At 49.8% G+C, this 17,110-nt stretch overlaps 1 protein-coding gene across 1 annotated transcript; it reads right to left on the bottom strand.

Moving 5' to 3' along the window:
- Positions 1-6,623: 6,623 nt before the first annotated feature.
- On the bottom strand, positions 6,624-9,886 carry GPR12 (G protein-coupled receptor 12). Its single transcript, XM_043575688.1, has 2 exons — positions 9,762-9,886; positions 6,624-8,954 (listed from the first exon to the last, which is right to left on the bottom strand). Exon 2 carries the CDS (start codon positions 8,937-8,939, stop codon positions 7,935-7,937), a length of 1,005 nt encoding a protein of 334 aa, XP_043431623.1. The 5' UTR covers positions 8,940-8,954; positions 9,762-9,886; the 3' UTR covers positions 6,624-7,934.
- Between the last annotated feature and the right edge of the window lie 7,224 nt (positions 9,887-17,110).

Below are 17,110 nucleotides of genomic sequence, written 5' to 3' on the forward strand. Positions count from 1 at the left end.
TCTGCCCCTCGTGAACATCTGGATGAGGAATCACGATCCTGGCTTCTCATTCTGGGCCTGCCACTTCCAAGGCAATGACCTTGGGATGTCAGCCTGCGTCACTTCAATGTCAGTGAAGTGAGGTCCTCTCCAGCTCGAGAACATGAACTCTATGCCTCCTGAGATATCCAAAGGACCCACGTAAAAGTAAAAAAAAAAAAAAACCTGTGCTATGTTTATGTCTGAAGAGTCTGCATGTAAATTAGCTGCCTTGTTTTAAAAATAAATCTTTCTAAAGAATTTTTTATTCATGCAAATGCATATGTTTACAAATGCAAACTTGTGGTTGCTCAGCTCTTTTCCTGAACAGACATTTTATGGATGTCAATAAACATAAATTTTTAAAAATCCGGCGTTTACAAGGTTTACAAAGCACCTAAATGCGAGCTTTTGGTGATCGTGCTGAAGTTCGTTTCAGTGCCGTTTTCAGAAAATTTTTCAGGAATTGGCCCTTGAATGAAATGTCATTAAAAGAAATTCCGTACCAAATTATTTCCACTTCACTCCTTGGAATCCATCACAGCTATTCCTTTCAGAGAACTCTGTGTTTTCTTTACACTTAACTAGGTCCAGCCTGCCCTTCGGGACCTATTGGCATCCAGCAGTTCTCGTGAAGCCTGTCTACACTCCAGAACGTTAGGTATCTGCTTGGCACTCCTCTGACACTGAACCCAGGCCACCTTCGGAGTCACCTGAACTGCTCACGCACAGGCCACTCTTGGCTCGTCTGACTGGGCACTTCTTAGCAGGTGCTGCCCATTTCTACGCGTGCACAGTTCCTAGCACAGTGACCCCCACAAAGGCTGTGTGACGAGGCAAATCACTCACCCTCTCTGTGCATCAGTTTCCTTGCTTGTGATGGAGAACACCGATACGTGATGTATAGCGTTGCTGAAAAGATCACACGACGATGTGATTTAATGCAATGTGTAAAGCTTTTAGCTCGGCACTTAGCTAACTAAATGGTGGAACTTGTATTAGCAGGAGTAATAAAAATACTAATGAAAAGTAACATCCAAGTAGGTTCGTACCAGGCCCCATATTAAACCTTTCATATGCTGTCTGTCACCCAGCACCGGGAGGTGGGTCTTGACTCACACATGTCTTAGAGAGTCAGGACAGGCAGCTTCAGAGAGGTGAAGGAGCACAGCCAACGCCCTCCAGTAGGAAGTGACAGGGAGGCGACATGAATCCAGGTGTCTGTGTCCAGAGCCCGTGTTCCTGATCTCTATTAATGAAGGCCATGCGACTATTGGTTGACGTCTTTTCTGCTTGCAATTAACAATGAAATTGTTGGGGCGCCAGGGTGGCTCAGTCAGTTAAGCGTCCGACATCGGCTCAGGTCAGGAAATCACCGTCCGTGAGTTCGAGCCCCGTGTCGGGCTCTGGGCTGACAGCTCGGAGCCTGGTGCCTGCTTCTGATTCTGTGTCTCCCTCTCTCTCTGCCCCTCCCCTGTTCATGCTCTGTCTCTCTCTGTCTCAAAAATAAATAAACGTTAGAAAAAATCTTTTTAAAAAAACAATGAAATTGTTAAATTGAAAATTTTCACTCCAGTAGGAAAGAAATGTATTGCCAACACGGCCTGTTTAATCGATGTCACTCTGTCAGGTCTGCAGGTCGAGGTGGGTACCCGGAGGCCCGTAGGTTTTCTTGGTGAAACCTCTTCGGACCAGTGGCGCCTCCTGAAATAGGTCCGTAAGAACCAGCTCGTAACTAGGTGGAAGGGTGTGAAAAGTGGAAACTATCTTCACACTAAGGCTGGGTAGAGTGAATTCAGCTTTGGAATACACTGCATAGAGGGGCGCCTGGGGGACTCAGTCGGCTGGGCGTCAGATTTCGGCTCAGGTCAGGACGTCACAGTTCGTGAGTTCGAGCCCCGCCGTCAGGCTCCGTGCTGACAGCTCGGGGCCTGGAGTCTGCTTCAGACTCCCTCTCTCTCTGCCCCTCCCCTGCTCACACTCTGTCTCTCTCTCTCTCTCTCTCTCAAAACTAAATACATGTTAAAAAAAATTTTTTTAATAAATAGATAAACATTAAAAAAATTAAAAAGAAAGAGAGAAAGAAATACACTGTGTAGAAAGAACTCCCAGGATTCGTCAACCGTTCCAGGCCTGAAACGATGACCTTTTGAATAAGAGTGACCTCAGATGGGCTGCCCTGGGGCCCCCAGCGGCCTCTGGTTTCACCGAGTTAGTGTTCTCTTTGCATTAAGTGTGCTGGGTGGGGACGAGGTGGGAGAGGAAGCCCTTGTCTCTGTGGCGCACTTGCTGTGGGGGGACAACACTCAGGGGGCGCGGGGGCCACTGGGCGCAGCTTGCCGCTTTCAGCAGTGGCTCCTGGGTCAGCAAGACCCATGGAGTGCTCCCCATGGCGTTAGTCATAACCTCTGGATTTGGGTGTTTCGGAAATCACTAGATTTTCACTGGAAGACCACCCACATTCGCGGTGAAAACGCACCCACGTACTAGAACAGTCCATGCAGTGTAGCCTACCCGCCCACGCCGGAGTCATCCGTCAGAGGATAGCATGAGGAGTGCATGGCACCGGTAGAAAAGGCTGAGAGGTCCCGGTTTTGCCGAGATATTAATGCCAGCATTATGTTGGGTTAGAAACAAGTGGATGAACGAACGCAAAGCAGAATCAGACCCATGAATACAGAAAATCGATGGTTGCCCCAGGGGAAGGGGGTGGGGGGATGGGCCAAACGGGTGAAGGAAAGTGGGAAGTACACGCTTCCAGATGGAGTAGATAAGCCACAGCACGGGGAACATAATCCGTGGTATTGTAATAGTGCTGTATGGTGACAGACGGGACAGCGACGCTTGCGGTGAGTATAGCCTGGCACAGAGATGTCTGATCAATCTCTTGTGCACCTGAAACTAATGGAACATTGTGTGTCAACCATACTTTAAAAAAAATCGTTTTGGTTGGGGGGGGCGCCTGGGTGGCTCCGTCGGTTAAGCGTCCGACTTTGGCTCAGGTCATGATCTCGCGGTTCGTGGGTTCGAGCCTCGTGTCGGGCTCTGTGCTGACAGCTCAGAGCCTGGAGCCTGCTTCGGATTCTGTGTTTCCCTCTCAATGCCCCTCCCCCCCTCTCAAAAATAAATAAAAATTAAAAAAAAATTTTTAAACCTTTTTAAAAAAATATTACACTAGTAGGTCAGGATTCAGTTAGCTACACAACGCGCTACTCAAACTCAAGAGTGCATCAGAATGATCTGGAGGGCTTGTGAAAAGATGGCAGGGTCTCCCACCCCAAGTTTCTGAGTCAGTAGGCTGAAGGTGAGGCCTGAGACTCTGCATTTTTAACACCTTTCCAGGAGACTGCTGCTTCTCTGCTGGTTGGGCCCACACTGGAAGGCACATTGCTACACAGCAGACCCTCATTTCTGCTCTAGGGAGCTCTACATTTAGCAGGTTACTGTCTCCCACCTTGAGGTATAGGGAGGAACGGTAGATATGGAAGAAAAGATCAGCGAAATAATCAAAAAGATGGAAAATAAAATAAATCAGAAAAAAAATGCTTTAAGTAATCGGGATAGTTGTATTTGAGAGGAAGAGAACTCTATTGTTTGATCAGTGTTTGCAATAGATGAACGTTCACTGCGGCGGGGACATTCGCTGTATCTCCAGGGGCTGAGCCAAGATAAATAGAATTTGCATGTAATAAGAGAGACAGATTAGGGATATTCAGACACTGCTAAGCAGCGAGGGAGAGGGTGGAATTTTAGTTTCCAAAGATACTTGGACTTAGATGATGCAGATTCAATATTCAACATGGTACTCTGTACCTTGTCTTCCAATGGTTAGACTCTACAGTACCCGAGACTAAATTTGGTGCCAAAACATCCTGGAAGGAGTAAGGATGTATAGTTGCGTCAGAACCAATGTTCCTTCAGGTTGTAGCCCAGGGACCACGATGTCTGGGAAAGACGGGTCAATATCCACCTCATGTGAAAGGCTTATGGTATCTTCCCCCAACGCAAGCAAGAATCCCATAGATTCCAAGCATGCCGTCTGGTGAGAAACGCAAATCCAAGCCTTTCAGAGAACGTTGGGAAGATGTCCTTTTACCTTTTAACATATTCTGCCTGTAATTGTCTATTCAAACCCTCACCTGCCAGGAAATCTGTGACGCAGTCAACGTTTTCCTTTCTGCTCCACACTTATTTCCAGTTGAAAGTTTGTTCACGGCTGCTTGATGTTACCATTTGCATTCCAGTGATAAAAATTTCCCGGAGTTCTTCTGTAAATATTTTATACTATGGACATATTGAAGTTATATATTAAAATCCACTTCAACCATGGACTTGGACATTCGTCCGTTGGATAAAAAAATATTCGCACCTCCTTGGGCTGAAAGGAAGGACAACGGTGGTAATGACCATTGGTAACAGTTAACATTAATCGTATTTTTGGTGTTAAAAAGTAACAAAAGATTACAGATAAATATCAAAACGAAGACGAGATATTTTTGAATGTCTCTGGCTACAGAAAGGTTGCTGTGGGATGAGTTTAGCTGAATTGTAGAACAGAGAACCAAAGTTTCCGCCTCACTTATCTCAAGGTGAATTCATGCATGTACATGAACCACATACGTCATAGAGAAAAGTGTCCTTTTTGGAAAACATGGCGGTGAGAACAAATCTTTGTTGCTACTGCTGCGTGTGTAAACATGCAGAGTTTTGGGTATGCTCCTACATGCATCTGGAAACATACTGCACAGATACATAACGTTCTGAAAGAATTACCTTAAGATAATGGTAATTGGGATTTTAAAAAGTGAGAATCCTAACATGGAAAACATATGTATGGATATTTACAAGATACGGAGAAATCCTAGGAAAAGTTCAAAGTTCATGTCCATTGAACATGGACTAGTTATCTATCAACTTCTGACAAGAATAAACACCTTTAAGGTATATATACGTGTGTGTGTATGTGTGTGTGTGTGTGTGTGTGTGTGTGTATAATATACATATATAAAGTATATATATTTAAAAATGTTTATTTTTTTCAAGTGTATTGGAGAGAGTGTGTGTGTGTGTGTATGTGTGTGTGTGAGAGAGAGAGAGAGAGGAGAGGGGCAAGGGGAGAGAGAGAGAAGGAGAGAGAGAGGGAATCCCAAGCAGGCTCCACACTGCCAACGTGGAGCCTGATGTGGGGTTCAAACTCACGAACTGTGAGATCATGACCTGAGCTGAAACCAAGAGTTGTATGATTAACTGACTGAGCCACCCAGCCACCCCAAAAGTGTTTAGTTTTTTACTTTATTTATTTTTTTTTAATTTATTCATTTATTTTGAGAGAGGAGAGAGTGCGAGTGGGGGGAGGGGGAGAGAGAGAGAGGGAGAGAGAGAGACAGAGCATGAGTGGAGAAGGGGCAGAGAGAGAGGGAGACACAGAATCCGAAACAGGCTCCAGGCTCCGAGCTGTCCGCACAGAGCCCGACGCGAGGCTCGAACTCATCAACCACGAGATCGTGACCTGAGCCGAAGTCGGACGCTCAACCGACGGAGCCATCCAGGCACCCCACACCACTTATAACTTTAAACAGGAGGCTTTGTCTTAATTGTAGAAGTAAAACTTAGTGACAGTAACATGTCCTCAATCATTTCGCTCAGCTCTCATGCCCAGCGAGGGATCACAGGCAGCCTGGTGCAGGGAAGGGGTCAGGCGTTGGCTTTGGGAAAAACCTGGCTCTACCCTGGAGCTCTGTGACCTCAGAGAAATTGGTTAGCTTCTCTTCACCTTAATTTTCTTACCTGTAAGTGTATTTTAGTGAATCCAGCAACAAAGCAGGTACAGCATCCGGCAGGGAGCCTGGCACAGAACGTGCAGAGAGAAACAGCACGGTCATTATCGCTAAAATTCCTACTGTTAGAGATATCCAAGTGGACCACCGTTTCTAGAAAGGCAGCATTTATTGCTTTAAACCTCATTACGAGTCTTTGCCCGCACATGTCGAAACCAACTCACCTTAGTCATCTCTCACAAGGGGACGCTGTCTAGTTTTCCGTCATTAAGAAACGAACAGACCCATCACGTCCCATCCACCAACTCCATCAAACGCTCAAAAGGAATTTTTTAAAGGCATCACGTTGATTAGATTGGTCATATGGTGACAGGGATTAAAAATCCCGCTTCTGAAATATTTCACTCTCCCGCTTCCGCAAGTAACCTAGGGGAGGAGACCCAGATTCGAGTATGGGATTGATTCACCCTTGTGCTACATACGAAGACGAGAGGGACATCAGTATGCAGGCCGACAGAACGGCCCCGAGACCACCACGGGCATAACGTTTGGGACAAACCGTTGAGGTGAATTTATTACCAGTGATTCCCCCTCGGACCCTGAAATACTGGTCTTGCCGCCATCCCAATGGGCTTAGTTGACATCCCGTCCCGAAACCTTTCGTTGATCGTACAGGCACCACTACGAATCCACGGCAAATGGAGGGAAGGTATGTGTGTCTAAAACATCTGTCTGACTAAAGGAAATGGCGCTCAGACGACGATTTTGCGATGTGCTTACAACCGAGTCTTCTGTGTTATTTCTTGACAAAAATCTTTGCTCTCTGGGAACAGGCAATGCAGTTTTTATTGCGTTTAAGTTGTTTTTTGGGTGAAAAGAAGGAAAAGGAATTCAAAGTTAGCTTCTCACGAACAGCCACATGGTCACTCCGCTGAAGAACTTACAGAGGGTAGCTTACAGATATCACCGTCAGATACGCGTGGTTTATACGCACTCGCCAACTTAATCGTTAGAATAGGAGACCACCTGTTTCAAATGCACTTTGTACCACAGACGGTGTGAACCGGAAATATTTGATCTACAAGATTTAATTCTATTCGTCTCAATCAGGACTAACTATTAATACATTCTTAGATATAGAGAGATAGGAAACGTGATGTTTTCATATTTCGCGACAGCTTCCCATTGCTTTATTTTTCAGAATATTCTCCAATAAACGTAACCTACTTTTAATAGATGTTACTAAATTTTTTCTTTTGTTCCCTGAAAACAATCAGACTGTGGTTTAAGAAACTACAATGGCCGGTCTAATCAATCCCACTTCATATGCAAATCAAGACAATGTTCAGAATTCGTTTTAGAGACACATTGAAAACCTATATTGAAAGCGGACTCATTTGATTCAGGATTTACACGGCAACATTTGAAACTAGTGGTCTAGCTAACACAGGCAACCTTGCAGAAAGTCACAACATTCACAGAAATACCAAAGTAATTCTTGTGAACAGTAATTGCTCCAAGTAAAGAAAGAATGAACAAGAATGGGTACACGGTTTCCGTGTTGGTCACTTATCACTGAGTTCACGTTAATAAAACCGGGTCTCTTCCAAACAGAATCATGTGAACTATTTGTGTTGGCTCGAAAGAGATCATCTTCAGTTAGATACATGCAGCGTTGAAAATCTACCTTGACATTAAAAAAAAAAAAAAAATCTGGAAAAAGTCACTGCTCCTCCATTGATCGCAATAATTCAATTTTATTGTCGACTCCAAGTGAACACTCCAGGACCAGTTTACTTTTGATAACATCATGGCCACAGCATACACTTTCTTTCCCACCCGCTACCAATCCTCCAAATACAACAGAAAACAAAAATCCCTGCCTCTCAACAAAACAAAATAATCCTTTATTTTATTTATTTATTTTTTAAAGGGCGAAGACACTGGCAACATTATTTCCACTTCGATCACTTGACTCATCTAAATGAATGTTTCAGAAATGCTGGGTGCTCCTGCGGCTGGAGAGAAAAATCCCGTCGAAAGGAGTTAAGGACAGCATCTCAACCACTGGGCCGGGCAGTGAAAGTGCTTGGTAAATGCAGAATTTAGTGCGCCGTGTGTCCCCTAAGGGGGAGGCTGCTACACGTCGCTGGGGGACCGCGCTCTCTGGGAGAGACTGGACGGGATGCAGCCGCAGCAAATGAGACAGAGGGCTTTCTGGATCTCTTGGTTTCTGAAAGCATATATGACAGGGTTGATGATGGAGTTGTAGGTGGCCGGCAGGAGGGTGGCATAGGTGTACATGGAGGGGTAGGTGTAATCAGCTATCAAGGAGTAGAGCGTGAAGGGCATCCAGCAAGCAGCGAAGGTCCCCAGAATGATGGCCAGGGTGGAGACGCCTTTCCGGGTGGTCACGTAGTGGGAGGTGGCCAGGAAGTGATGCTGCAGGGCGATCTGATGGGCGTGCCGCATCACGATCTTGCAGATCTGGACGTAGAGCTGAAGCATGAGCGCAAACATGAAGAGGAAGGAGACGGAGAGGATGGCCGCGTTGTTCTTGGTGAGAGGTCTGACCACGCTGCAGGTGGACTCGTCTCTGAGGCAGTTCCAGCCCAGGACGGGCAGCAGTCCCAGGCAGATGGAGGTCCCCCAGAGCATGACGAGCATGACATAGGTGAACGTGACCGTCCTCTCCGAGTGGTACGTCAGCGCGTAATACAGGGAAAGGTAGCGGTCAACAGTGATAGCCAGCAAGCTGCAGACAGAGGCAGAGAAAGAGGCGACAATGAGCCCGATTGTGACCAGCTTGGTGGCTTCTGACTGAAGCAGGTAGGCAAAAACAAAATTGATGATGAGTCCCACGCCGGCCAGTAAGTCTGCCAGAGCCAGGCTGCCTATGAGCAGGAACATGGGTGCTCGCAGGCTGGGGTTATGGAAGATGATAAGGACCACAATGGCATTTTCACAGGAGATGAGGGTTCCTGAGGTACACAAGACAATGTCCCAAGGGTTGACAACCAGCTCTGGCTCCGGCTCGACAACAGGAACCTGGGAGGAGACGGCAGCCGAGACGTTCTCCGCAGCGCCAGCATCTAAATAATCCCGAGGCAGCCCGCTTAAATTGACCTTCAGGTCTTCATTCATTTTAACCCCCGTCCTCTTCAACGAAAAGACAGGCTTTTTAATGTTGAGACACAGCAGGGCGACAATCCAAGATCATGCAAAACACACACAGACAGAAAGCCAGCCCCTGCTCAGACACCGCCATCAAATGCCACACGCTTCACCAACTCGAAAGTGTCACGGAACAAAACAAAGGGCAAAGTCTCGCCGGCTGAGGACCCGCGACCACAGATGCCGGTGGGCGCTGGGGACGACACAAGATCGGACTTGGAAACACGAGCGTGAGCGAGGCAGGCACACGCGGAGCCGCGGCGGACCGGTGGCTAAAGTGCGGGCAACGCACAGCTGAAAACCACATCCTGCATGCTGGAACCGAACCCCCGTGCCACCTCTGGGCTGCTGCCGGGGCGGCCGCGCCGCAGCCACAGGTCGCGAGCCGGGGGCCGCCATCCTCGATGGAACATTTCAATCGCCTATTTCCATCGAACTCCCCCTCCCCGCTCCAAAAAAAATCAAACCAAAGCCAAAAAAAAAAAAAAAAACCCACAAAAAAAACAAAAAAACCAAAACCCCTCGCGCGCGTGCACACACTCACCCCCCTCCCCAAGCCAGAACAAAGAGGGGTCCCAGCCGCCCCCCGTGCGCACGGGGCAGTCGGGCCAGGGTCACAAAAGGCAGGTGTGTGCAATGGGAGTGTGGACACAGACAGACAGACACACGCCCATGCACCTGCCGCCGCTCCCCCCCTCCCCCGGCGGCGGGGACGGGCGGAGGACGCGCGGGGACGGACAGGGCGCCGGGACAGGCGGCCCACGGGGGCGGGGGGGTCATCGAGGGGGTCACCTTGGCGCGACCAGGCCGAAGGGGCTCCTCCGGTGCTTCCGAAGCGCTCGGGCTACTCCTGTCGCATGCCCGCGGCGGGGCCCGCGGCGGCGAGGGGCGGTGGCCGCGCCCGGGAGTGGGCGGGTGTGGGGGGGGGGGGCGCGCGGGGCGCGCGCTCCGCGCCAGGTGAGCTGCGGGCGGCAGGTGAGCGGCGGGCTCGGCTCGCGTGCCCGGCTCTCCCCGCCGCGCGCCCGCCCGGCCCACACGCTCCCCGCGCGCGCGCGCCCCCGCCCCTGCGCCCGCGCCCGCCGGTGCGCGCCCCGCCGCCCGCCCGCGGGAGCCCCGGGAGCCCGGCGCGCGCCCCCAAGGCTCGGCGCGCACCTGCAGGCGACGGCGGAGCGCGCGCGGCTGCAGCCCCTCCCCCACCCCCCCCCCACCCCGCCCCGACCCCCTCTGGGAAGGAGAGGACCTGGAGGCCGCGACTTGCACGCTCGCCTTCCCGGCCCGCTGCCCCCGCACCCCACCCCAGCTGGCCGTCTGGGGCTTGCACCGGGTGACGGGCAAAAGAGCACTGCCCGGGAGCCCGGTGACCTATTTATTCCGTTCCTGAGGTCTCTCCGGGGAGTCGCGGTCTCCTGGGCCCCGCTTCTCCAAGCCTTTGCCTAAACTGCCACGTTCATGGCCCAAAGGATGGCTTAGGGTGGTATTCAGGAGTAGCGTTTGGGATCCACGGTGAGCGGGTTAGGGAGGCTGATCCTTCAAGCAGCAACATGATTGGCCAGCTAGTTTGGAGCTGCCGTTGACCACACTGCATCCGGATCCCCAAAGGGTTCCTTTCCTCAGGTGTGTGTTAGACCTGGTGCATTATGACTGTGCCCAGGGGCACATTGGCTTAACCGCATGTAAGGTGCTGTTCTGTGAATCATCATTCTCATCAAATCGCACTTATGAAGTGCTCCTTGAGCTGTTTTCAAATAGAAATCGTCTACTGAATTCCTGCAGAAGCTTCCTGCAGATGCTGGCCGAAACCCATTCATCTGGGTCCTGGAGCGGCAGTGTTAATTTATTTTTTTCATTTCAACACATCGGTAGGTTCTAAGATTAAGAACCCGATAGCCGTCTGCTCTTATGAGCTCATGTCTCCTCTGGCTGCAAAACCTAGAGCGCCTAGTAGATCTTAAAGTTAAAAGTGAACTCCCAGCTTAAAGATGGGAGAAAACAAGGCTGGATATTCTGTTTTTGTTTGTTTGTTTTTTATTTATTATTATTATTTTTTTCCTTTCAACAGTGAAGGTTTCCTGACTGCCTTTCTCCACCGCACGGTAAGGGTCCTGTGTGAACAGAGATAGTCCGTGGAGCATGGGACCCTACAACTCCTTCCTCCAGGGACATCGTCCTCTGGCCATCCTGCCTCTCTCTGGTGCTCACTGTCATTTCTTACCCCAGCCCTGCAGATTCACCTGCCCTTGACTTCCCCTTCTCCCTTTTCCTCCCTTTCCCCCATCCATGAGCTCTGGCTTCTGCAAGATCACCCTGTCTCTCCCTACATGCCGGTTCTCAGCTACATATCAGCAGTTCTGCGGTGGGGCCCAGATTCTTCGTTTGCAATCCTCTGTCCCGGAGATCCCAATGTTCCTGGTCCACGTACTCCCCTTGGAAAAACAAGGTTCTATGGAGTTTGTAGAACTCCTGGGGCACCTGGGTGGCTCAGTCGGTTAAGCATCCGACTCTTGGTTTCGGCTCAGGTGACGATTTCACAGTTCGTAGGACCGAGCCCCCACATTGGGCTCTGTGCTGACAGCGTGGAGCCTGCTTGGGATTTTCTCTCTCCTTTCTCTGCCCCCCCTGCCCTGCTTGTGTCCCCAATCTCCCTCTCTAAAAAAATAAATAAACATTAAAAAAAAAAAAGAAGAACTGCTTGTACCTGGTGGGGAGGCATCAGACACCTGTACCTGCCAAGAGCCATGCTAATTGCTGGGCGCAGATTCACTAAGATGTGATCTCCCTACTCACAGGCATGTATCTCGTGCTGGTGACAGACACATAAAAAGGAACAATAATGTCGGGCAGCAAATGCTGTAATGAAGGGATGTATAGCTTCCTGTCAATTTCTATGTGATGAATCAACGCGCTTTTAGAATCAAGGGTTGATAACCAGCTGCGTAAGCATACACAACAGTTTCAGCACGGTGCGGTTCAAACTATCTGCCACAACTTGGGAGCCTCGCATCCACACCGCAGTTCGCAGTTCGGGGAAGGCTAACGCACAGGGCTAGCCAGACACTGTTCTGGTCGATCACACGGAGACAGTCCCTGCCCTACAGAGCGGACAGGAGTGGCATTCATTCCCTCTTTAGTGTGTTTGGGAGTTGTGGGGGGCGGGGGAGAAGAAGGGTTGGGAAGAGAAAAGGTAATGAGGTGGGTGTGTTTCCCCACAGCGAGATCTTGAATTCAAGGAAGAAACTGAAGGAACGCACACGGGGCTGGATACGGCTAAAGGGCAGTTCCCCGGGGGCTACGGCGATGTGGGCACCTCCTCCAGATTGCCAACATTAGCTGTGCCTTCCCAGTTCTGCTCTCTTCCCCCCCTGCCCCCCGCCCCTCGAGCGATCGCTTGTAACACCACGAAGACTTTAAACTTTCCTCCCAATTCTAGGTTTATTTGTGCATTTGTTAGGACTTGTGTTGCCAAAGGGCCGAAATCCAATTCAAAGTAACTGAGTTACAAATGGAAATTGTTGTCTGACATGGCTGGGAAAGATTCTGGAGTGGCTCTTGGAAAAGCAGAAGCTGCGGGAACAGAATTCTGTGTGCCAAGGCTCGCCGTCAGTCCCCGTCTCTGGCTTATTCCTTGTCTTTGTTGCTCTGTGTTTGGCCGCCTCAAACTGACTTTCCCCAGACAAGCATCTCTCATGCGGCCATGCAAGCGGCCCCGGGCAGCCCTCCCCACCCCCCACCCCCCACCCCCACCCCCACCGCCCCGCTTACATGCTGAGACCATCTTCCGAGCTGGGACCAGGGGTTCCCAAGGAGAGCGCTGGCCCCGCCTGGTGTGTGCCCAGCCCTGCACCAACCCAAGGCTGACGGGATGGGATGAATTAGTTGGCAAGGCCCGGATCATGCATAGAGTCCTGCGGTGGGGTTTCCACGTGTACTTTGCCGAACGGGCATTTCCCCACAAGAAAAGTGAGCTGGGACCCCAGATGGCCTCTGCAGCTCGGAATCCGGTGGGCTGATCGGGAGGTTTTGCGTGGCCCTCAGTGACGTGGGTCGTAGAGCTGCAGTCTGCAAGGCTGCCTCGTCAATTCATTCACCACTCGTTACAGGACACTGGAGCGGATGCCTTCCGGACGTGACATTTCTTGCCTTTTCATCGCTTACCGTTTTGGTCACCTCTCTCTATAGCTCTGGCAAGAAACGGTGAGCCTGAAGCACAGCCTGGCACCTTCACAACCTATACGAACAAGTACTGTTTAGCGTGAGAAAGACTGTGCCCGTGTTAATCACACACAGCATCTTGGCTACCTTCAGCCCCGTACCTACATTTCCTGGCCCTTCCTCGTCATTGACTTTGTAGACCGTGGGGCCGTCCCCACAGCGGGATTATTATTGGCGGGAGCAAGTCGTAAACTGAGCCAGTACTGTGGGGAGGGCACGGTGCCTACGTTACAACGCGACTAATCAGCTTCTTTGCTGCCCGTGTTAATGACCGCGAGTCAATTTCTGTATGTTTGATTAATTGGTGCACTGATCTGACCCAGATTGTTAGCCACGCTTCGCACTGCCTAGCCAAGGGTCGTATCACACCTGAGAATAAGACGCGACTCCAAATTAACGTTTCGTTTTTATTCTTTTTTATTTGACAGTCCTTTTTTTTTTTTTTTTTGGCTGGGTGACCTACATACAGAAAGCGCGTATTTCCCAAGCACACGGTTTGATGCAGAGATGCCCAGTGGATACGCCAACGTCCTCTCTAGCCATCCTGAGAAAGAGAACATCGCCAGCGCCCCAGCTGTCCTCTGGCCCCACGCCCGTTAGTACCCCCACTAGGAAAAGAAAACCACTCTTCTCAATTCTCACCCCGTCGATTGGATTTGCCTGTTTTTGAGCTTTACAGGAACGGAATCCTACATTCTGTATCGTGCTGTGCCTGGCTCCTTTCAGTCGACATTATTTCCATGAGATTTACTGACTCGTTGCATGGAGCAGTAGCGCACTCTTTTTCATCGCTGCGGAGTATTCTATTGCATAATATGCCGCTTGTTTTCTAATACATTCTCCTACGGGTCCTGAGCACGTTGGGTGATTGTCTAGTTTCGGCTATCGTGAAGAAAGCCATGATGAACCTCCTAGAACATGTCATTTAATGCGCGTATGTTTGTATTTCTATCAGGTATACTCCTAAGGCTGCATCGTTTTACATTGACATTTTGATATTTAATCCTCCATTGAAACCAACCCTGACGTCTCTTTAAAGGCAGTGAAGGGCCCATGACAAATCATAACACATCCCTCCTTTTCCCTTTCCCAGGCCCTCTACCCTTCTCATTTTAATGGAGAAGGAACCTGTTTCAGGGGACTATCAGGAGACAGAGAAAGGAAGGACGCATCACACAAAGACGACATTCGGGCTGAGATTCTGCGTGAGAAAGAATTCTGTCGTCCGTGCTAACATTGCCTTCTGTACAAATTTTTGGGTTGTCAAAAATGTGTTACTTAAAAACAATGTAAAAAGTCTTTTTCTGATTCTAAAACAATACATATTCATTACAGAAATCTTGCTGCCTGCGACTAAAATTAAAAAGTAAAATTACCCGTACTCTCAATTCCAGAAAGAGAGACATTGGGAACTTCTTTTTGTTGTTATACATTTTTTTTAATGTTTATTTATTTTTGAGAAAGAGAGAGAGAGACAGAGTGTGAGCAGGGGAGGGGCAGAGAGAGAGGGAGACACAGAATCCGAAGCAGGCTCCGGGCTCCGAGCCGTCGGCACAGAGCCCGATGCGGGGCTCGAACCCACGAACCGTGAGATCATGACCTGAGCTGGAGTCAGACACTGACCTGCTGAGCCACCCAGGTGTCCCGTGTTGATACATATTTTTAATGCATTCGCTGGAGTGTTTTTTGTTTTTTGTTTTTTGTTTTTCCCCAGAGTAACTTGAGGAATTACAGTAAAACCTTGGTTTGCAAGCATACTTTGTTCTGGGCGCGGGCTTGTAATCCAAAGCACTTGTATATCAAAGTGAATCTCAAGAACCTTTGGCCCAGTTGTGATCATGTGACATTCGGTGTCACGTACTGCTCGTGTTGCAAGGCATCGCACGTTTATCAAGTTAAAGTTTATTACAAATGTTTGCTCACCTTGGGGAACTCTCGCAGAGCACGTTACTTGCAATCCAAGATTTTACTGTATTTTACTGTCATTACTGCACGGAAACATACCCTTCCTGCACCGCCTCCTGCTGTCTCTGTCCCGGTGGTAGCTGAATGATGAACGGCCCCCAAAGATATCCTCGCCTTAATCCCTGGAACCTGGGAGTATTACCTTATACGGCGAAATGGATTTTGTGACGCAGATGTAATTACGCATCTCCGGATGGGCAGATTTCTCTGGATTAGGCAGGGGAGCCCTAAGTATAACCCAAAGGTCTTTTCCAAGGATTGAAGACAGAGGAAGCGGGGCCAGGAGCCAAGGGGTGTAGGCAGCCTGGGAGCTGGAAAGGGCAATGAAATGGATTCTCCCTGGAGCCTCTGAAAGGAATACAGTTCTAGGGACCCACTTGTGATTTCTTGCCTCCCAAATACATTGATGGGGTTTTTTTTGCTGATACATACAATTACTAACTAAAGTCCATAGTTTCCGTTAGTGTTCACACATAGTGTTGTACGTTCTGCGGGTTTTGGCAAATTTATAATGCCGTGTCTCCATCATCATGGGTCATACAGAGCAGTTCCCCCTCCCGAAACTGCCTTTGCTGCACCTGTCCCTCCCTCCCCACCCCCAATCTCTGTTCACCACTGTGTGGTTTGCCTTTTCCAGAATGTCATGTGGTTGGAGTCATACTGTACGGAACCTTTCTGAGCTAGCTTCTTTCCCTTAGTAACGTGGGCGCGGGCATTGGCCACGGGGTGGGGGTGGGGGGGGCCGAGCCTGCACCTCGAGTCCGCACTCCATCAGAAGCATAGAGTGGCAGGAGCCGGGCACCGTGCCCATCCCAGGGCCGCCCCCTGATGGGCAGGGCCAGCGTTTCCTCCCGAGGTAGATGGGCAGGTGATGCGAAGGAAGCCGAGCCTGAGGCACCTCTCTGGGGACTCCCCACATCACCAGAGGATGCTCGGCGCACGTCTAACTTTTCTCCATCAAGCCAGTGACGGCCCGGGCCGCCACTGCTTGGGTATAAAGAGGAAGTATTCACCTGGACCTTTATTCAGCTTGTAAACAAGAGAGATCGCTCTCGCCTGGCTTTGTAACAAGGACCCCCCCCCCCATCCCGAGCTGGGCATCGTAGCTGTGAACTGTAGCAGGCTGCTGGCTCGAGCGTGCCATGCTCCCCTGGGCAGAGAGCCTGGACAGTTAGCTTCTTGGGCCGTGGCCCCCCTGCTGCGTTTGTGCAAGAAACACAAGGCGAGAAGCGGGGTGATCAGGCTTGCTGTTGATTCTTTGAGCCACTAAGGAGCGAGCACCGTTCACACAACCTAAATGCTTTGTATTTGAGATGAAGAATTCAACGTCTTTGCAGGCCAGCTTGACAACACATACCCTCTCTGCAAAGAAGCCTTCCTCGGGGATCTATCACTTGGTGCAACATGAATCACGCGTTCTCCATCTCTCTCTTTCGTTGTGACCTACATTTCATCGTATCTGATGGATGTCCCTGCGAGGTTGGGAGGAAATGTGCACGGTGAGCAAAGATACAGCCTTCCCTGCTGATGTGGTTTTAGAATCGTGGCACGCGCCTCCTGGTTGTGCCTTCTTACTTTAAACGGGGAAAGGGAAGGATGCTCCGGGGCTAGCTGGACGGAGGAAAACTGTGTGTTTGGATGATGTGTTACTTTTCTTCCAATTCTTCCTTTACTATGTCAGGAGGCCCAGGCGGACGATTATAATCAATAAATTTTAGCCAAAACGTGATTGTTGGACATGTCCCCCCTCCTGTGGTCCTTGAAATGCTGGTTTAAAGTGTTGGTGGATAAATGGGGCACCTGGGTGGCTCAGTCGGTTAGGCATCCGACTTCGTCTCCGGTCATGATCCCCTGAGGGTCAAGCCCCGCGTCGGGCTCTGTGCTGACAGCTCGGAGCCTGGAGGCTGCCTCGAATTCTGCGTCTCCTTCTCTCTCTGTCTCTCCCCACTCCCTCTCTCAAAAATAAA

Source organism: Prionailurus bengalensis, chromosome A1 (assembly GCF_016509475.1).
Source record: "Prionailurus bengalensis isolate Pbe53 chromosome A1, Fcat_Pben_1.1_paternal_pri, whole genome shotgun sequence".
NCBI classification, from domain to species: Eukaryota; Metazoa; Chordata; class Mammalia; order Carnivora; family Felidae; genus Prionailurus; species Prionailurus bengalensis.